Source organism: Schistocerca gregaria, chromosome 5 (assembly GCF_023897955.1).
Source record: "Schistocerca gregaria isolate iqSchGreg1 chromosome 5, iqSchGreg1.2, whole genome shotgun sequence".
NCBI classification, from domain to species: domain Eukaryota; kingdom Metazoa; phylum Arthropoda; class Insecta; order Orthoptera; family Acrididae; genus Schistocerca; species Schistocerca gregaria.
This window is the reverse complement of record NC_064924.1, coordinates 336,184,601-336,207,753: the sequence shown is the minus strand read 5'-3', so window position 1 is coordinate 336,207,753 and position 23,153 is coordinate 336,184,601. Positions and strand designations below refer to the sequence as shown.

The 23,153-nt window shown below is 38.4% G+C and overlaps 1 protein-coding gene across 1 annotated transcript; it reads right to left on the bottom strand.

The window, feature by feature from the left end:
- Positions 1–1,360: 1,360 nt before the first annotated feature.
- Positions 1,361–22,077, bottom strand: LOC126273331 (uncharacterized). The gene is made up of 6 exons (XM_049976878.1): positions 21,876–22,077; positions 17,773–17,877; positions 13,682–13,786; positions 9,589–9,693; positions 5,498–5,602; positions 1,361–1,512 (listed from the first exon to the last, which is right to left on the bottom strand). The coding sequence occupies exons 1-6, from the start codon at positions 22,075–22,077 to the stop codon at positions 1,361–1,363; spliced, it is 774 nt and encodes a 257-aa protein (XP_049832835.1).
- Between the last annotated feature and the right edge of the window lie 1,076 nt (positions 22,078–23,153).

Genomic DNA, 23,153 nt, shown 5'->3' with positions numbered 1-23,153 from the left:
GCTTGTTACCGCCCCCACCACTTCCATGGTTGTGGTATTGTGCACTATTATTTCTGCCATGTTTACACCCTGATCCATTGTTCCGCGAGTGATCACACGCTGCTTTTGCGTCTTCCTGGATTAAGTCTATTGAATCTAGAACAGACAGGAAATGTTCCATGTCGTTCTCTGGTACGTGTATTAGTTTTCCTTTGATATTAATCGTTAAATGTGATTTCAGGAGTCATATTATGTCTCTTGGTGAGATCGGCTCATCCCAGTAGCGCGTATATAAGTTTATATACTTCTCGAAATACCGTCTCAGATTCCCAAGCCGGGGTGAGTACGGTTCGGGATTGTATACTTCTTTTCTTACCCGCTCTTATATACAAGGCGACCAGTATTTCGACAAAAACGCACTTTCGAACTGTTCATACATCATGCAGCTGTCTGCTACTTCCGTAGCCCACAACGCTGCATCACCCTGAATGTTTGACATTACGTATTGAATTTTCTGTGCTTCGTTCCACACACTAGGCAAGATATTTTTAAAGCTTTTTTATGAATACTACTGGGTGTACTGACTTCCGTTCAGTAGTAAACGGTTGAAACTGACTATTTTTGATCAAACTTTCTTCAACCAATATTTTTGGACTATACTGGTTTGCTCCTGGGACATAGGCTGTGTGCTACGACCGAAGCTACAGCTCTTCACATTATCGCCTAAAGATTCGCCATTGTTGCGTCGTGCATAAGTTTGTGCGTTACCAAAAACATCGGCTGTTGGCGACATAGTTTCATGTTCAAGATGTTTGCTGCTCTGTGCTAAACCCTTTTCCAATTCGGATATCCGTTTGGTGATATTCACTTGCCACTGCGGAATATCCTCACTGAGTATTTGTCTGATGGTTTGCACGTCGTTCTGTACTTGACTATTTGCTGCAGTACTGAATGATTCGGAATCTCTATCTGCCCTGGCTTGTACCTTACAATCAATATTTTTGTCGATCTCGCTCTCCTTCTTTTCTAGCAATGAGTTGAATTCGGTTTCAATTTTAGTCGCTTGTTCACTCCACTTCTGCTCTACAAGCTGTGTGGAATCTATTTCTAGCTTATCTAATAGGTTGGCCAAGACACCTTTCTCGTCTACAATGTTAGTGTTTGCTACTTGCAGGTTGTTGACCTGTACAGTCAACTCCTGCACGGTCTTAGGTATTGACTCATAATTCTGTTTCATATAGGCAATCTCTTTTTTCATAATTTCTAACGATTGCACAAGTTGCTGATCCCGCTCAGCTAGCTGGCGATCTCGCTCAGCCTGTTGTGCAAGAAAGATCTCAATTTTTTCGTTCTCTTCAGCTTGTTGTTGCGCAAATTTTGACTAGTAATCCAGCACGCGCTCTAATATCGCCTGAAGTGAATACCCACCAGGCAGATTACCACTCTCTGGTTCCTGCTTTTCCGGGGGTGATGCAATTTCTTTATCTACATCTCCTTGGGCACTGGTGGGCGGTGGCACCACTTCCTGTGCCCCTGCCCCCACATTTGCGCATGGTATATCCTCAAAGAGAGTACTTGTACTTCTCAATGGTCCCGTTTCTAAATTCCATGCACTAACTAATGGCTGTTCCACAGTATCCATATTGCTCGGACGTAGACTGCGCAATTTAATCATATTCATAAATTACCTACTCGAACACAGGATCTGACAGTTTTACCACTTGCACTTTAAATATGGTAATTTGTCTAAAATACACTGCACACTAAAAATTACTATCTCAACTTTGCCCTGTTGTAATACTAACGTCAAACTAAGCACACCACTAGCGATATGAGATCACTTCACTGGAGTTAAGCTTCTACAAACAGGATAACTACACTGTAGTCTTACCTGTAGTTTATCTGATTTCGGGGTTCTGCTGCCCCCGGATTATGTAGTCGTTACAGTTTCTCAGTACTATCAGGATCGTTTCCTCTGACTCGCTTGCAGTGGTGCGTTTTTTCATGAAAGAATTTTTATACATTCATTAATACATGACATTAATTATAAGACACATACATACATTTATCACTAAATACATACATGTATATAACAATAGAAAATGAAAGAAAACACACAAAAACAGTTATTATTTTCGTGGCCACTGCAAATTCGGGCCCCACGCTTTAGGCCGACAGTTTCGCTGGCTCTATTATTATTTGCTTTGTTTTATTATTACTCGCGTAACAACTAATATATGAAGTAAAATATGTTACTACGAAAAGAGCCCCGAAATACCTTTGAGTGATGCTGTGCTGTGACTTTCTTTGGATCATTAATTTTCAACAAAACAAAATATACTATGTTATTATTCTGGATCTGGCTTTCTACTAAAGGAACATATTTTCGTTACTGTAACTCACTATGAAGTTGAACAATCTTCTTTACTTTATAGTTATTGAAAAGGTTAATGCAAATTAATTCGTTATCAATACTGATGTTACAGTACGCAATGATTGTTCAACATCAAAATTTTACAGTGGATTTTTGTTAACAGTAAAACACCAATAATTACCACGACTAACACGAGAACATGAGACTATTATAGGAGAAAAAGATGATTTCACTATAAGGTTTGCCAGACCAGAACTACGCACAGCAAGATTTCTTTTATGTTATGAAGGTAAATTATCTTTTTGCACTGTTAGTAATATTTTACCAGCAGCCCACATCAACCTGTAAAACACATCACCAAATCTGCTTCTCTGTTCTTCAATTCCGAAAGCTGAAAGAAATAATTTAGCTTCACTATTACCTGCCCGCTTCTTTGCGGTATGATAGATTTCATTTAATGGAGTTTGAATGCGCCGCGGAAGCGGATCGTTAGTTCGTAGCGCATCTCTGCACCACGAATAATATTTAAATAACTGAAAATGTCTTAAAGGGATGGGATAAAATACCAGGCAAGCTTATTACAAATCATAATGCAAGGTTTCACTGAGTAACTCTATTCAAAACATTTAAACAAATCAATTAATTACACACCTTTCCGAGAATATATCTAATGGCGTCGCTCTCACAATCTTGACAAAAGAATGCTATGCAAGCATACAATATAACGTCACACGCTATCCTACTCACGTAACTCCAAGAGGACGACAGACAAATTAATGTTCTTTTTTTACTATATATACTAGTCACTTATCCTCATCTTTGTTTGATACTTAATAAGTATCGTCTGTGGCGGTTTCAGTACTCGCCGACACAGATATTATCAAAATAAAAAAAGTACATAATTCTATACAAGAACAAAACATGACACACAATGTTTTCTCCTTATAAATAATATGTCTTTTGCTAAGAGACGTTACAATGCCCCCTGGCAGCAATTGACTAACGTTAGGAATGTTTGGCAGTATGCTGTCACTAACGTCCGTTTTGTCATTGTTTGTCAACTTATTTGGAATACTCACTATTCACTTGTTTGCTCTTTTGCACTATAGTTTTAATTACACTCTTTATGGTTTTCTCACACTTTGCGAGGTGACCGTAAACCTAGTCCCAGGGTCATTACAGTTTTGTGGCTCCCCCATTCAGGCTATGTGCGGTCAGGAAACCTGGGAAAAATTCGCCTGGTTTGTCGTAAAACGCAGTCTGATTGTTCATCAAAAAAGGTTGTAATTTATCAAATGTTCTCAGACAACAAAGGTTATTTATGACAAAATGTTAAACTTTTAGTCCCCTTGTTAAAAATATACCTTCTACACTCTTTCACATTGGTGGTAACATTTGTGTTCCGTGTCACACTGAAAGTCAACCATTAAATATTTTTACAGTAGTGTAATGGATTGTCTCTACACTTACTCACGAGAAATGTTCTACCATGGTATGGCATTCGTGTCAGTTTTCTTCACTACTATGAGGAAAACATATAACATATATCATCGAACAAATGAATAATATGAGTTTATACACAGTAACTAAAGTAACAAATGTTTGTCACGTAATTTCGTGTCCAATAAATCATTTTCATATTAGTACATTAAGAGCGTAGTTGATAATGTTCGGTTGAATGTCGACAATGTCGTACAGAGCGGCGGCGCGAAGCAATTGTTGCGTAGCGTCGTCTGGAACGCGGCGCGCCAACGATCGCTGGGGTCGACGTCCTGTCCACCGTAACAGCGACGGCGTGTTGTGGTGGAGTCTGCGCAGTCGCGAACCGCGCCGAACCATTCACTGTGTTGCAGTTGTTTCCCGCGACCGGCTGGCTGGAGGCACGGCACGCGTCTCTGCTTCTCCGCATGGCTCCCCGTCACAACGCATGAAACAAATATTCCACAACGGTGTACTGTCTTTAAGGATACAGATTATTAGCTGTGGAAGAAAATGCAACTTGGTTAAAAGCGTTTATTGTTCAGTAAGCCGTCGTTTCGCTGGTATGCACAGGCTGTTTTTGCGTGATAAGGGGATTCTTGTGGCTTCACAAGTGAATCGCATTGTGACACTGGTATTTAAGGTTCGTCACACGCACGTTGTACTACATACTTTCATTTGTTCTCATGGTCGATACATGCCAGAGCGTCTCTCAACACGCGAGAATGTTTCGGTTCACACACACTAAATGTTTCCTTCGGGCGATGTTTGTTTGAATCGGCTCCGAACGAATCACTAAGTACCGTTTTTACACACAGTAAATTTATTGTTCGTTGAGCACTGCACTATGAAAGTTAATCACTCAACACTTGACTTATTCCGACGTATATATTGGTGGAAATACAACAGTCATTTTCTGTCCCTGCGACACACAATATTCCGTCCTTTCCTACGTTGTTTATGCATACAGTTTATTTTTAATGCATATCAACTGTTCTTAGCATAATCATTCTCATCTACATTGAGTCCATTGTGTTTACCATATCATTACACACTTTTAGTATTGTTATTAGGCATATATGGCTTTTTTGTAATTATTTAAAGGTGTGTGATTTTTGGTACATAGTTTTCTTTTCATTTTTCGGTGTAGGCTGCCAGGTTATCACCCATCTGACAAACAGATTTTACCATGTGCAGATCACTATTGGCAGTAACGTTACATCACATAATTGTTTCGAACTACTTAATTTTTTTTTTTTTTAGTAGAGACTCTCTCTCAGGGTTCCTTAATTCTAACACAGTTACACCTGTTACATTACTATATGAAATCTCATCATTAATTGTACTTACTTACTACAAATGAAAAATGGTTCAAGAAATTGTTCATTATTTTGTCAACAAAAAGATTGTTCATTGCTTGATGTACAGTCAACTCCTGCACGGTCTTAGGTATTGACTCATAATTCTAGTTCATATAGGCAATCTCTTTTTTCATAATGTCTAAGGATTGCACAAGTTGCTGATCCCGCTCAGCTAGCTGGCGATCTCGCTCAGCCTGTTGTGCAAGAAAGATCTCAATTTTTTCGTTCTCTTCAGCTTGTTGTTGCGCAAATTTTGACTAGTAATCCAGCACGCGCTCTAATATCGCCTGAAGTGAATACCCACCAGGCAGATTACCACTCTCTGGTTCCTGCTTTTCTGGGGGTGATGCAATTTCTTTATCTACATCTCCTTGGGCACTGGTGGGCGGTGGCACCACTTCCTGTGCCCCTGCCCCCACATTTGCGCATGGTATATCCTCAAAGAGAGTACTTGTACTTCTCAATGGTCCCGTTTCTAAATTCCATGCACTAACTAATGGCTGTTCCACAGTATCCATATTGCTCGGACGTAGACTGCGCAATTTAATCATATTCATAAATTACCTACTCGAACACAGGATCTGACAGTTTTACCACTTGCACTTTAAATATGGTAATTTGTCTAAAATACACTGCACACTAAAAATTACTATCTCAACTTTGCCCTGTTGTAATACTAACGTCAAACTACGCACACCACTAGCGATATGAGATCACTTCACTGGAGTTAAGCTTCTACAAACAGGATAACTACACTGTAGTCTTACCTGTAGTTTATCTGATTTCGGGGTTCTGCTGCCCCCGGATTATGTAGTCGTTACAGTTTCTCAGTACTATCAGGATCGTTTCCTCTGACTCGCTTGCAGTGGTGCGTTTTTTCATGAAAGAATTTTTATACATTCATTAATACATGACATTAATTATAAGACACATACATACATTTATCACTAAATACATACATGTATATAACAATAGACAATGAAAGAAAACACACAAAAACAGATATTATTTTCGTGGCCACTGCAAATTCGGGCCCCACGCTTTAGGCCGACAGTTTCGCTGGCTCTATTATTATTTGCTTTGTTTTATTATTACTCGCGTAACAACTAATATATGAAATAAAATATGTTACTACGAAAAGAGCCCCGAAATACCTTTGAGTGATGCTGTGCTGTGACTTTCTTTGGATCATTAATTTTCAACAAAACAAAATATACTATGTTATTATTCTGGATCTGGCTTTCTACTAAAGGAACATTTTTTTGTTACTGTAACTCACTATGAAGTTGAACAATCTTCTTTACTTTATAGTTATTGAAAAGGTTAATGCAAATTAATTCGTTATCAATACTGATGTTACAGTACGCAATGATTGTTCAACATCAAAATTTTACAGTGGATTTTTGTTAACAGTAAAACACCAATAATTACCACGACTAACACGAGAACATGAGACTATTATAGGAGAAAAAGATGATTTCACTATAAGGTTTGCCAGACCAGAACTACGCACAGCAAGATTTCTTTTATGTTATGAAGGTAAATTATCTTTTTGCACTGTTAGTAATATTTTACCAGCAGCCCACGTCAACCTGTAAAACACATCATCAAATCTGCTTCTCTGTTCTTCAATTCCGAAAGCTGAAAGAAATAATTTAGCTTCACTATTACCTGCCCGCTTCTTTGCGGTATGATAGATTTCATTTAATGGAGTTTGAATGCGCCGCGGCAGCGGATCGTTCGTTCGTAGCGCATCTCTGCACCACGAATAATATTTAAATAACTGAAAATGTCTTAAAGGGATGGGATAAAACACCAGGCAAGCTTATTACAAATCATAATGCAAGGTTTCACTGAGTAACTCTATTCAAAACATTTAAACAAATCAATTAATTACACACCTTTCCGAGAATATATCTAATGGCGTCGCTCTCACAATCTTGACAAAAGAATGCTACGCAAGCGTACAATATAACGTCACACGCTATCCTACTCACGTAACTCCAAGAGGACGACAGAGAAATTAATGTTCTTTTTTTACTATATATACTAGTCACTTATCCTCATCTTTGTTTGATACTTAATAAGTATCGTCTGTGGCGGTTTCAGTACTAGCCGACACAGATATTATCAAAATAGAAAAAAGTACATAATTCTATACAAGAACAAAACATGACACACAATGTTTTCTCCTTATTACATAATATGTCTTTTGCTAAGAGACCTTACAATGCCCCCTACCAGCATTTGACTAACGTTAGGAATGTTTGGCAGTATGCTGTCACTAACGTCCGTTTTGTCATTGTTTGTCAACTTATTTGGAATACTCACTATTCACTTGTTTGCTCTTTTGCACTATAGTTTTAATTACACTCTTTATGGTTTTCTCACACTTTGCGAGGTGACCGTAAACCTAGTCACAGGGTCTTTACAGTTTTGTGGCTCCCCCATTCAGGCTATGTGCGGTCAGGAAACCTGGGAAAACTGCGCCTGGTTTGTCGTAAAACGCAGTCTGATTGTTCATCAAAAAAGGTTGTAATTTATGAAATGTTCTCAGATAACAAAGGTTATTTATGACAAAATGTTAAACTTTTAGTCCCCTTGTTAAAAATATACCTTCTACACTCTTTCACATTGGTGGCAATATTTGTGTTCCGTGTCACACTGAAAGTCAACCATTAAATATTTTTACAGTAGTGTAATGGATTGTCTCTACACTTACTCACGAGAAATGTTCTACCATGGTATGGCATTCGTGTCAGTTTTCTTCACTACTATGAGGAAAACATATAACATATATCATCGAACAAATGAATAATATGAGTTTATACACAGTAACTAAAGTAACAAATGTTTGTCACGTAATTTCGTGTCCAATAAATCATTTTCATATTAGTACATTAAGAGCGTAGTTGATAATGTTCGGTTGAATGTCGACAATGTCGTACAGAGCGGCGGCGCGAAGCAATTGTTGCGTAGCGTCGTCTGGAACGCGGCGCGCCAACGATCGCTGGGGTCGACGTCCTGTCCACCGTAACAGCGACGGCGTGTTGTGGTGGAGTCTGCGCAGTCGCGAACCGCGCCGAACCATTCACTGTGTTGCAGTTGTTTCCCGCGACCGGCTGGCTGGAGGCACGGCACGCGTCTCTGCTTCTCCGCATGGCTCCCCGTCACAACGCATGAAACAAATATTCCACAACGGTGTACTGTCTTTAAGGATACAGATTATTAGCTGTGGAAGAAAATGCAACTTGGTTAAAAGCGTTTATTGTTCAGTAAGCCGTCGTTTCGCTGGTATGCACAGGCTGTTTTTGCGTGATAAGGGGATTCTTGTGGCTTCACAAGTGAATCGCATTGTGACACTGGTATTTAAGGTTCGTCACACGCACGTTGTACTACATACTTTCATTTGTTCTCATGGTCGATACATGCCAGAGCGTCTCTCAACACGCGAGAATGTTTCGGTTCACACACACTAAATGTTTCCTTCGGGCGATGTTTGTTTGAATCGGCTCCGAACGAATCACTAAGTACCGTTTTTACACACAGTAAATTTATTGTTCGTTGAGTACTGCACTATGAAAGTTAATCACTCAACACTTGACTTATTCCGACGTATATATTGGTGGAAATACAACAGTCATTTTCTGTCCCTGCGACACACAATATTCCGTCCTTTCCTAGGTTGTTTATGCATACAGTTTATTTTTAATGCATATCAACTGTTCTTAGCATAATCATTCTCATCTACATTGAGTCCATTGTGTTTACCATATCATTACACACTTTTAGTATTGTTATTAGGCATATATGGCTTTTTTGTAATTATTTAAAGGTGTGTGATTTTTGGTACATAGTTTTCTTTTCATTTTTCGGTGTAGGTTGCCAGGTTATCACCCATCTGACAAACAGATTTTACCATGTGCAGATCACTATTGGCAGTAACGTTACATCACATAATTGTTTCGTACTACTTAATTTTTTTTTTTTTAGTAGAGACTCTCTCTCAGGGTTCCTTAATTCTAACACAGTTACACCTGTTACATTACTATATGAAATCTCATCATTAATTGTACTTACTTACTACAAATGAAAAATGGTTCAAGAAATTGTTCATTATTTTGTCAACAAAAAGATTGTTCATTGCTTGATGTACAGTCAACTCCTGCACGGTCTTAGGTATTGACTCATAATTCTAGTTCATATAGGCAATCTCTTTTTTCATAATGTCTAACGATTGCACAAGTTGCTGATCCCGCTCAGCTAGCTGGCGATCTCGCTCAGCCTGTTGTGCAAGAAAGATCTCAATTTTTTCGTTCTCTTCAGCTTGTTGTTGCGCAAATTTTGACTAGTAATCCAGCACGCGCTCTAATATCGCCTGAAGTGAATACCCACCAGGCAGATTACCACTCTCTGGTTCCTGCTTTTCTGGGGGTGATGCAATTTCTTTATCTACATCTCCTTGGGCACTGGTGGGCGGTGGCACCACTTCCTGTGCCCCTGCCCCCACATTTGCGCATGGTATATCCTCAAAGAGAGTACTTGTACTTCTCAATGGTCCCGTTTCTAAATTCCATGCACTAACTAATGGCTGTTCCACAGTATCCATATTGCTCGGACGTAGACTGCGCAATTTAATCATATTCATAAATTACCTACTCGAACACAGGATCTGACAGTTTTACCACTTGCACTTTAAATATGGTAATTTGTCTAAAATACACTGCACACTAAAAATTACTATCTCAACTTTGCCCTGTTGTAATACTAACGTCAAACTACGCACACCACTAGCGATATGAGATCACTTCACTGGAGTTAAGCTTCTACAAACAGGATAACTACACTGTAGTCTTACCTGTACTTTATCTGATTTCGGGGTTCTGCTGCCCCCGGATTATGTAGTCGTTACAGTTTCTCAGTACTATCAGGATCGTTTCCTCTGACTCGCTTGCAGTGGTGCGTTTTTTCATGAAAGAATTTTTATACATTCATTAATACATGACATTAATTATAAGACACATACATACATTTATCACTAAATACATACATGTATATAACAATAGACAATGAAAGAAAACACACAAAAACAGATATTAATTTCGTGGCCACTGCAAATTCGGGCCCCGCGCTTTAGGCCGACAGTTTCGCTGGCTCTATTATTATTTGCTTTGTTTTATTATTACTCGCGTAACAACTAATATATGAAATAAAATATGTTACTACGAAAAGAGCCCCGAAATACCTTTGAGTGATGCTGTGCTGTGACTTTCTTTGGATCATTAATTTTCAACAAAACAAAATATACTATGTTATTATTCTGGATCTGGCTTTCTACTAAAGGAACATTTTTTTGTTACTGTAACTCACTATGAAGTTGAACAATCTTCTTTACTTTATAGTTATTGAAAAGGTTAATGCAAATTAATTCGTTATCAATACTGATGTTACAGTACGCAATGATTGTTCAACATCAAAATTTTACAGTGGATTTTTGTTAACAGTAAAACACCAATAATTACCACGACTAACACGAGAACATGAGACTATTATAGGAGAAAAAGATGATTTCACTATAAGGTTTGCCAGACCAGAACTACGCACAGCAAGATTTCTTTTATGTTATGAAGGTAAATTATCTTTTTGCACTGTTAGTAATATTTTACCAGCAGCCCACGTCAACCTGTAAAACACATCATCAAATCTGCTTCTCTGTTCTTCAATTCCGAAAGCTGAAAGAAATAATTTAGCTTCACTATTACCTGCCCGCTTCTTTGCGGTATGATAGATTTCATTTAATGGAGTTTGAATGCGCCGCGGCAGCGGATCGTTCGTTCGTAGCGCATCTCTGCACCACGAATAATATTTAAATAACTGAAAATGTCTTAAAGGGATGGGATAAAACACCAGGCAAGCTTATTACAAATCATAATGCAAGGTTTCACTGAGTAACTCTATTCAAAACATTTAAACAAATCAATTAATTACACACCTTTCCGAGAATATATCTAATGGCGTCGCTCTCACAATCTTGACAAAAGAATGCTACGCAAGCGTACAATATAACGTCACACGCTATCCTACTCACGTAACTCCAAGAGGACGACAGAGAAATTAATGTTCTTTTTTTACTATATATACTAGTCACTTATCCTCATCTTTGTTTGATACTTAATAAGTATCGTCTGTGGCGGTTTCAGTACTAGCCGACACAGATATTATCAAAATAGAAAAAAGTACATAATTCTATACAAGAACAAAACATGACACACAATGTTTTCTCCTTATTACATAATATGTCTTTTGCTAAGAGACCTTACAATGCCCCCTACCAGCATTTGACTAACGTTAGGAATGTTTGGCAGTATGCTGTCACTAACGTTCGTTTTGTCATTGTTTGTCAACTTATTTGGAATACTCACTATTCACTTGTTTGCTCTTTTGCACTATAGTTTTAATTACACTCTTTATGGTTTTCTCACACTTTGCGAGGTGACCGTAAACCTAGTCACAGGGTCTTTACAGTTTTGTGGCTCCCCCATTCAGGCTATGTGCGGTCAGGAAACCTGGGAAAACTGCGCCTGGTTTGTCGTAAAACGCAGTCTGATTGTTCATCAAAAAAGGTTGTAATTTATGAAATGTTCTCAGATAACAAAGGTTATTTATGACAAAATGTTAAACTTTTAGTCCCCTTGTTAAAAATATACCTTCTACACTCTTTCACATTGGTGGTAATATTTGTGTTCCGTGTCACACTGAAAGTCAACCATTAAATATTTTTACAGTAGTGTAATGGATTGTCTCTACACTTACTCACGAGAAATGTTCTACCATGGTATGGCATTCGTGTCAGTTTTCTTCACTACTATGAGGAAAACATATAACATATATCATCGAACAAATGAATAATATGAGTTTATACACAGTAACTAAAGTAACAAATGTTTGTCACGTAATTTCGTGTCCAATAAATCATTTTCATATTAGTACATTAAGAGCGTAGTTGATAATGTTCGGTTGAATGTCGACAATGTCGTACAGAGCGGCGGCGCGAAGCAATTGTTGCGTAGCGTCGTCTGGAACGCGGCGCGCCAACGATCGCTGGGGTCGACGTCCTGTCCACCATAACAGCGACGGCGTGTTGTGGTGGAGTCTGCGCAGTCGCGAACCGCGCCGAACCATTCACTGTGTTGCAGTTGTTTCCCGCGACCGGCTGGCTGGAGGCACGGCACACGTCTCTGCTTCTCCGCATGGCTCCCCGTCACAACGCATGAAACAAATATTCCACAACGGTGTACTGTCTTTAAGGATACAGATTATTAGCTGTGGAAGAAAATGCAACTTGGTTAAAAGCGTTTATTGTTCAGTAAGCCGTCGTTTCGCTGGTATGCACAGGCTGTTTTTGCGTGATAAGGGGATTCTTGTGGCTTCACAAGTGAATCGCATTGTGACACTGGTATTTAAGGTTCGTCACACGCACGTTGTACTACATACTTTCATTTGTTCTCATGGTCGATACATGCCAGAGCGTCTCTCAACACGCGAGAATGTTTCGGTTCACACACACTAAATGTTTCCTTCGGGCGATGTTTGTTTGAATCGGCTCCGAACGAATCACTAAGTACCGTTTTTACACACAGTAAATTTATTGTTCGTTGAGCACTGCACTATGAAAGTTAATCACTCAACACTTGACTTTTTCCGACGTATATATTGGTGGAAATACAACAGTCATTTTCTGTCCCTGCGACACACAATATTCAGTCCTTTCCTAGGTTGTTTATGCATACAGTTTATTTTTAATGCATATCAACTGTTCTTAGCATAATCATTCTCATCTACATTGAGTCCATTGTGTTTACCATATCATTACACACTTTTAGTATTGTTATTAGGCATATATGGCTTTTTTGTAATTATTTAAAGGTGTGTGATTTTTGGTACATAGTTTTCTTTTCATTTTTCGGTGTAGGTTGCCAGGTTATCACCCATCTGACAAACAGATTTTACCATGTGCAGATCACTATTGGCAGTAACGTTACATCACATAATTGTTTCGTACTACTTAATTTTTTTTTTTTTTTAGTAGAGACTCTCTCTCAGGGTTCCTTAATTCTAACACAGTTACACCTGTTACATTACTATATGAAATCTCATCATTAATTGTACTTACTTACTACAAATGAAAAATGGTTCAAGAAATTGTTCATTATTTTGTCAACAAAAAGATTGTTCATTGCTTGATGTACAGTCAACTCCTGCACGGTCTTAGGTATTGACTCATAATTCTAGTTCATATAGGCAATCTCTTTTTTCATAATGTCTAACGATTGCACAAGTTGCTGATCCCGCTCAGCTAGCTGGCGATCTCGCTCAGCCTGTTGTGCAAGAAAGATCTCAATTTTTTCGTTCTCTTCAGCTTGTTGTTGCGCAAATTTTGACTAGTAATCCAGCACGCGCTCTAATATCGCCTGAAGTGAATACCCACCAGGCAGATTACCACTCTCTGGTTCCTGCTTTTCTGGGGGTGATGCAATTTCTTTATCTACATCTCCTTGGGCACTGGTGGGCGGTGGCACCACTTCCTGTGCCCCTGCCCCCACATTTGCGCATGGTATATCCTCAAAGAGAGTACTTGTACTTCTCAATGGTCCCGTTTCTAAATTCCATGCACTAACTAATGGCTGTTCCACAGTATCCATATTGCTCGGACGTAGACTGCGCAATTTAATCATATTCATAAATTACCTACTCGAACACAGGATCTGACAGTTTTACCACTTGCACTTTAAATATGGTAATTTGTCTAAAATACACTGCACACTAAAAATTACTATCTCAACTTTGCCCTGTTGTAATACTAACGTCAAACTACGCACACCACTAGCGATATGAGATCACTTCACTGGAGTTAAGCTTCTACAAACAGGATAACTACACTGTAGTCTTACCTGTAGTTTATCTGATTTCGGGGTTCTGCTGCCCCCGGATTATGTAGTCGTTACAGTTTCTCAGTACTATCAGGATCGTTTCCTCTGACTCGCTTGCAGTGGTGCGTTTTTTCATGAAAGAATTTTTATACATTCATTAATACATGATATTAATTATAAGACACATACATACATTTATCACTAAATACATACATGTATATAACAATAGACAATGAAAGAAAACACACAAAATCAGTTATTATTTTCGTGGCCACTGCAAATTCGGGCCCCACGCTTTAGGCCGACAGTTTCGCTGGCTCTATTATTATTTGCTTTGTTTTATTATTACTCACGTAACAACTAATATATGAAATAAAATATGTTACTACGAAAAGAGCCCCGAAATACCTTTGAGTGATGCTGTGCTGTGACTTTCTTTGGATCATTAATTTTCAACAAAACAAAATATACTATGTTATTATTCTGGATCTGGCTTTCTACTAAAGGAACATTTTTTCGTTACTGTAACTCACTATGAAGTTGAACAATCTTCTTTACTTTATAGTTATTGAAAAGGTTAATGCAAATTAATTCGTTATCAATACTGATGTTACAGTACGCAATGATTGTTCAACATCAAAATTTTACAGTGGATTTTTGTTAACAGTAAAACACCAATAATTACCACGACTAACACGAGAACATGAGACTATTATAGGAGAAAAAGATGATTTCACTATAAGGTTTGCCAGACCAGAACTACGCACAGCAAGATTTCTTTTATGTTATGAAGGTAAATTATCTTTTTGCACTGTTAGTAATATTTTACCAGCAGCCCACGTCAACCTGTAAAACACATCATCAAATCTGCTTCTCTGTTCTTCAATTCCGAAAGCTGAAAGAAATAATTTAGCTTCACTATTACCTGCCCGCTTCTTTGCGGTATGATAGATTTCATTTAATGGAGTTTGAATGCGCCGCGGCAGCGGATCGTTCGTTCGTAGCGCATCTCTGCACCACGAATAATATTTAAATAACTGAAAATGTCTTAAAGGGATGGGATAAAACACCAGGCAAGCTTATTACAAATCATAATGCAAGGTTTCACTGAGTAACTCTATTCAAAACATTTAAACAAATCAATTAATTACACACCTTTCCGAGAATATATCTAATGGCGTCGCTCTCACAATCTTGACAAAAGAATGCTACGCAAGCGTACAATATAACGTCACACACTATCCTACTCACGTAACTCCAAGAGGACGACAGAGAAATTAATGTTCTTTTTTTACTATATATACTAGTCACTTATCCTCATCTTTGTTTGATACTTAATAAGTATCGTCTGTGGCGGTTTCAGTACTCGCCGACACAGATATTATCAAAATAGAAAAAGTACATAATTCTATACAAGAACAAACATGACACACAATGTTTTCTCCTTATTACATAATATGTCTTTTGCTAAGAGACGTTACAATGCCCCCTGGCAGCATTTGACTAACGTTAGGAATGTTTGGCAGTATGCTGTCACTAACGTCCGTTTTGTCATTGTTTGTCAACTTATTTGGAATACTCACTATTCACTTGTTTGCTCTTTTGCACTATAGTTTTAATTACACTCTTTATGGTTTTCTCACACTTTGCGAGGTGACCGTAAACCTAGTCCCAGGGTCATTACAGTTTTGTGGCTCCCCCATTCGGGCTATGTGCGGTCAGGAAACCTGGGAAAACTGCGCCTGGTTTGTCGTAAAACGCAGTCTGATTGTTCATCAAAAAAGGTTGTAATTTATGAAATGTTCTCAGATAACAAAGGTTATTTATGACAAAATGTTAAACTTTTAGTCCCCTTGTTAAAAATATACCTTCTACACTCTTTCACATTGGTGGTAATATTTGTGTTCCGTGTCACACTGAAAGTCAACCATTAAATATTTTTACAGTAGTGTAATGGATTGTCTCTACACTTACTCACGAGAAATGTTCTACCATGGTATGGCATTCGTGTCAGTTTTCTTCACTAATATGAGGAAAACATATAACATATATCATCGAACAAATGAATAATATGAGTTTATACACAGTAACTAAAGAAACAAATGTTTGTCACGTAATTTCGTGTCCAATAAATCATTTTCATATTAGTACATTAAGAGCGTAGTTGATAATGTTCGGTTGAATGTCGACAATGTCGTACAGAGCGGCGGCGCGAAGCAATTGTTGCGTAGCGTCGTCTGGAACGCGGCGCGCCAACGATCGCTGGGGTCGACGTCCTGTCCACCGTAACAGCGACGGCGTGTTGTGGTGGAGTCTGCGCAGTCGCGAACCGCGCCGAACCATTCACCGTGTTGCAGTTGTTTCCCGCGACCGGCTGGCTGGCGGCACGGCACGGGTCTCTGCTTCTCCGCATGGCTCCCCGTCACAACGCATGAAACAAATATTCCACAACGGTGTACTGTCTTTAAGGATACAGATTATTAGCTGTGGAAGAAAATGCAACTTGGTTAAAAGCGTTTATTGTTCAGTAAGCCGTCGTTTCGCTGGTATGCACAGGCTGTTTTTGCGTGATAAGGGGTTTCTTGTGGCTTCACAAGTGAATCGCATTGTGACACTGGTATTTAAGGTTCGTCACACGCACGTTGTACTACATACTTTCATTTGTTCTCATGGTCGATACGCTGCCAGAGCGTCTCTCAACACGCGAGAATGTTTCGGTTCACACACACTAAATGTTTCCTTCGGGCGATGTTTGTTTGAATCGGCTCCGAACGAATCACTAAGTACCGTTTTTACACACAGTAAATTTATTGTTCGTTGAGGACTGCACTATGAAAGTTAATCACTCAACACTTGACTTATTCCGACGTATATATTGGTGGAAATACAACAGTCATTTTCTGTCCCTGCGACACACAATATTCAGTCCTTTCCTACGTTGTTTATGCATACGGTTTATTTTTAATGCATATCAACTGTTCTTAGCATAATCATTCTCATCTACATTGAGTCCATTGTGTTTACCATATCATTACACACTTTTAGTATTGTTATTAGGCATATATGGCTTTTTTGTAATTATTTAAAGGTGTGTGATTATTGGTACATAGTTTTCTTTTCATTTTTCGGTGTAGGCTGCCAGGTTATCACCCATCTGACAAACAGATTTTACCATGTGCAGATCACTATTGGCAGTAACGTTACATCACATAATTGTTTCGTACTACTTAATTTTTTTTTTTTTTAGTAGAGACTCTCTCTCAGGGTTCCTTAATTCTAACACAGTTACACCTGTTACATTACTATATGAAATCTCATCATTAATTGTACTTACTTACTACAAATGAAAAATGGTTCAAGAAATTGTTCATTATTTTGTCAACAAAAAGATTGTTCATTGCTTGATGTACAGTCAACTCCTGCACGGTCTTAGGTATTGACTCATAATTCTAGTTCATATAGGCAATCTCTTTTTTCATAATGTCTAACGATTGCACAAGTTGCTGATCCCGCTCAGCTAGCTGGCGATCTCGCTCAGCCTGTTGTGCAAGAAAGATCTCAATTTTTTCGTTCTCTTCAGCTTGTTGTTGCGCAAATTTTGACTAGTAATCCAGCACGCGCTCTAATATCGCCTGAAGTGAATACCCACCAGGCAGATTACCACTCTCTGGTTCCTGCTTTTCTGGGGGTGATGCAATTTCTTTATCTACATCTCCTTGGGCACTGGTGGGCGGTGGCACCACTTCCTGTGCCCCTGCCCCCACATTTGCGCATGGTATATCCTCAAAGAGAGTACTTGTACTTCTCAATGGTCCCGTTTCTAAATTCCATGCACTAACTAATGGCTGTTCCACAGTATCCATATTGCTCGGACGTAGACTGCGCAATTTAATCATATTCATAAATTACCTACTCGAACACAGGATCTGACAGTTTTACCACTTGCACTTTAAATATGGTAATTTGTCTAAAATACACTGCACACTAAAAATTACTATCTCAACTTTGCCCTGTTGTAATACTAACGTCAAACTACGCACACCACTAGCGATATGAGATCACTTCACTGGAGTTAAGCTTCTACAAACAGGATAACTACACTGTAGTCTTACCTGTAGTTTATCTGATTTCGGGGTTCTGCTGCCCCCGGATTATGTAGTCGTTACAGTTTCTCAGTACTATCAGGATCGTTTCCTCTGACTCGCTTGCAGTGGTGCGTTTTTTCATGAAAGAATTTTTATACATTCATTAATACATGATATTAATTATAAGACACATACATACATTTATCACTAAATACATACATGTATATAACAATAGACAATGAAAGAAAACACACAAAATCAGTTATTATTTTCGTGGCCACTGCAAATTCGGGCCCCACGCTTTAGGCCGACAGTTTCGCTGGCTCTATTATTATTTGCTTTGTTTTATTATTACTCGCGTAACAACTAATATATGAAATAAAATATGTTACTACGAAAAGAGCCCCGAAATACCTTTGAGTGATGCTGTGCTGTGACTTTCTTTGGATCATTAATTTTCAACAAAACAAAATATACTATGTTATTATTCTGGATCTGGCTTTCTACTAAAGGAACATTTTTTCGTTACTGTAACTCACTATGAAGTTGAACAATCTTCTTTACTTTATAGTTATTGAAAAGGTTAATGCAAATTAATTCGTTATCAATACTGATGTTACAGTACGCAATGATTGTTCAACATCAAAATTTTACAGTGGATTTTTGTTAACAGTAAAACACCAATAATTACCACGACTAACACGAGAACATGAGACTATTATAGGAGAAAAAGATGATTTCACTATAAGGTTTGCCAGACCAGAACTACGCACAGCAAGATTTCTTTTATGTTATGAAGGTAAATTATCTTTTTGCACTGTTAGTAATATTTTACCAGCAGCCCACGTCAACCTGTAAAACACATCATCAAATCTGCTTCTCTGTTCTTCAATTCCGAAAGCTGAAAGAAATAATTTAGCTTCACTATTACCTGCCCGCTTCTTTGCGGTATGATAGATTTCATTTAATGGAGTTTGAATGCGCCGCGGCAGCGGATCGTTCGTTCGTAGCGCATCTCTGCACCACGAATAATATTTAAATAACTGAAAATGTCTTAAAGGGATGGGATAAAACACCAGGCAAGCTTATTACAAATCATAATGCAAGGTTTCACTGAGTAACTCTATTCAAAACATTTAAACAAATCAATTAATTACACACCTTTCCGAGAATATATCTAATGGCGTCGCTCTCACAATCTTGACAAAAGAATGCTACGCAAGCGTACAATATAACGTCACACACTATCCTACTCACGTAACTCCAAGAGGACGACAGAGAAATTAATGTTCTTTTTTTACTATATATACTAGTCACTTATCCTCATCTTTGTTTGATACTTAATAAGTATCGTCTGTGGCGGTTTCAGTACTCGCCGACACAGATATTATCAAAATAGAAAAAGTACATAATTCTATACAAGAACAAACATGACACACAATGTTTTCTCCTTATTACATAATATGTCTTTTGCTAAGAGACGTTACAATGCCCCCTGGCAGCATTTGACTAACGTTAGGAATGTTTGGCAGTATGCTGTCACTAACGTCCGTTTTGTCATTGTTTGTCAACTTATTTGGAATACTCACTATTCACTTGTTTGCTCTTTTGCACTATAGTTTTAATTACACTCTTTATGGTTTTCTCACACTTTGCGAGGTGACCGTAAACCTAGTCCCAGGGTCATTACAGTTTTGTGGCTCCCCCATTCGGGCTATGTGCGGTCAGGAAACCTGGGAAAACTGCGCCTGGTTTGTCGTAAAACGCAGTCTGATTGTTCATCAAAAAAGGTTGTAATTTATGAAATGTTCTCAGATAACAAAGGTTATTTATGACAAAATGTTAAACTTTTAGTCCCCTTGTTAAAAATATACCTTCTACACTCTTTCACATTGGTGGTAATATTTGTGTTCCGTGTCACACTGAAAGTCAACCATTAAATATTTTTACAGTAGTGTAATGGATTGTCTCTACACTTACTCACGAGAAATGTTCTCCCATGGTATGGCATTCGTGTCAGTTTTCTTCACTAATATGAGGAAAACATATAACATATATCATCGAACAAATGAATAATATGAGTTTATACACAGTAACTAAAGAAACAAATGTTTGTCACGTAATTTCGTGTCCAATAAATCATTTTCATATTAGTACATTTAGAGCGTAGTTGATAATGTTCGGTTGAATGTCGACAATGTCGTACAGAGCGGCGGCGCGAAGCAATTGTTGCGTAGCGTCGTCTGGAACGCGGCGCGCCAACGATCGCTGGGGTCGACGTCCTGTCCACCGTAACAGCGACGGCGTGTTGTGGTGGAGTCTGCGCAGTCGCGAACCGCGCCGAACCATTCACCGTGTTGCAGTTGTTTCCCGCGACCGGCTGGCTGGCGGCACGGCACGCGTCTCTGCTTCTCCGCATGGCTCCCCGTCACAACGCATGAAACAAATATTCCACAACGGTGTACTGTCTTTAAGGATACAGATTATTAGCTGTGGAAGAAAATGCAACTTGGTTAAAAGCGTTTATTGTTCAGTAAGCCGTCGTTTCGCTGGTATGCACAGGCTGTTTTTGCGTGATAAGGGGTTTCTTGTGGCTTCACAAGTGAATCGCATTGTGACACTGGTATTTAAGGTTCGTCACACGCACGTTGTACTACATACTTTCATTTGTTCTCATGGTCGATACATGCCAGAGCGTCTCTCAACACGCGAGAATGTTTCGGTTCACACACACTAAATGTTTCCTTCGGGCGATGTTTGTTTGAATCGGCTCCGAACGAATCACTAAGTACCGTTTTTACACACAGTAAATTTATTGTTCGTTGAGGACTGCACTATGAAAGTTAATCACTCAACACTTGACTTATTCCGACGTATATATTGGTGGAAATACAACAGTCATTTTCTGTCCCTGCGACACACAATATTCAGTCCTTTCCTACGTTGTTTATGCATACGGTTTATTTTTAATGCATATCAACTGTTCTTAGCATAATCATTCTCATCTACATTGAGTCCATTGTGTTTACCATATCATTACACACTTTTAGTATTGTTATTAGGCATATATGGCTTTTTTGTAATTATTTAAAGGTGTGTGATTATTGGTACATAGTTTTCTTTTCATTTTTCGGTGTAGGCTGCCAGGTTATCACCCATCTGACAAACAGATTTTACCATGTGCAGATCACTATTGGCAGTAACGTTACATCACATAATTGTTTCGTACTACTTAATTTTTTTTTTTTTTAGTAGAGACTCTCTCTCAGGGTTCCTTAATTCTAACACAGTTACACCTGTTACATTACTATATGAAATCTCATCATTAATTGTACTTACTTACTACAAATGAAAAATGGTTCAAGAAATTGTTCATTATTTTGTCAACAAAAAGATTGTTCATTGCTTGATGTACAGTCAACTCCTGCACGGTCTTAGGTATTGACTCATAATTCTGTTTCATATAGGCAATCTCTTTTTTCATAATTTCTAACGATTGCACAAGTTGCTGATCCCGCTCAGCTAGCTGGCGATCTCGCTCAGCCTGTTGTGCAAGAAAGATCTCAATTTTTTCGTTCTCTTCAGCTTGTTGTTGCGAAAAATTTTGACTGGTAATCCAGCACGTGCTCTAATATCGCCTGAAGTGAATACCCACCAGGCAGATTACCACTCTCTGGTTCCTGCTTTTCTGGGGGTGATGCAATTTCTTTATCTACATCTCCTTGGGCACTGGTGGGCGGTGGCACCACTTCCTGTGCCCCTGCCCCCACATTTGCGCATGGTATATCCTCAAAGAGAGTACTTGTACTGCTTAATGGTCCCGTTTCTAAATTCCATGCACTAACTAATGGCTGTTCCTCAGTATCCATATTGCTCGGACGTTGACTACGCATTTTAACCATATTCATAAATTACCTACTCGAACACAGGATCTGACAGTTTTACCACTTGCACTTTAAATATGGTAATTTGTCTAAAATACACTGCACACTAAAAATTACTATCTCAACTTTGCCCTGTATTAAATACTAACGTCAAACTACGCACACCACTAGCGATATGAGATCACTTCACTGGAGTTAAGCTTCTACAAACAGGATAACTACACTGTAGTCTTACCTGTAGTTTATCTGATTTCGGGGTTCTGCTGCCCCCGGATTATGTGGTCGTTACAGTTTCTCAGTACTATCAGGATCGTTTCCTCTGACTCGCTTGCAGTGGTGCGTTTTTTCATGAAAGAATTTTTATACATTCATTAATACATGACATTAATTATAAGACACATACATACATTTATCACTAAATACATACATGTGTATAACAATAGACAATGAAAGAAAACACATAAAAACAGTTATTATTTTCGTGGCCACTGCAAATTCGGGCCCCACGCTTTAGGCCGACAGTTTCGCTGGCTCTATTATTATTTGCTTTGTTTTATTATTACTCGCGTAACAACTAATATATGAAATAAAATATGTTACTACGAAAAGAGCCCCGAAATACCTTTGAGTGATGCTGTGCTGTGACTTTCTTTGGATCATTAATTTTCAACAAAACAAAATATACTATGTTATTATTCTGGATCTGGCTTTCTACTAAAGGAACATTTTTTTGTTACTGTAACTCACTATGAAGTTGAACAATCTTCTTTACTTTATAGTTATTGAAAAGGTTAATGCAAATTAATTCGTTATCAATACTGATGTTACAGTACGCAATGATTGTTCAACATCAAAATTTTGCAGTGGATTTTTGTTAACAGTAAAACACCAATAATTACCACGACTAACACGAGAACATGAGACTATTATAGGAGAAAAAGATGATTTCACTATAAGGTTTGCCAGACCAGAACTACGCACAGCAAGATTTCTTTTATGTTATGAAGGTGAATTACCTTTTTGCACTGTTAGTAATATTTTACCAGCAGCCCACGTCAACC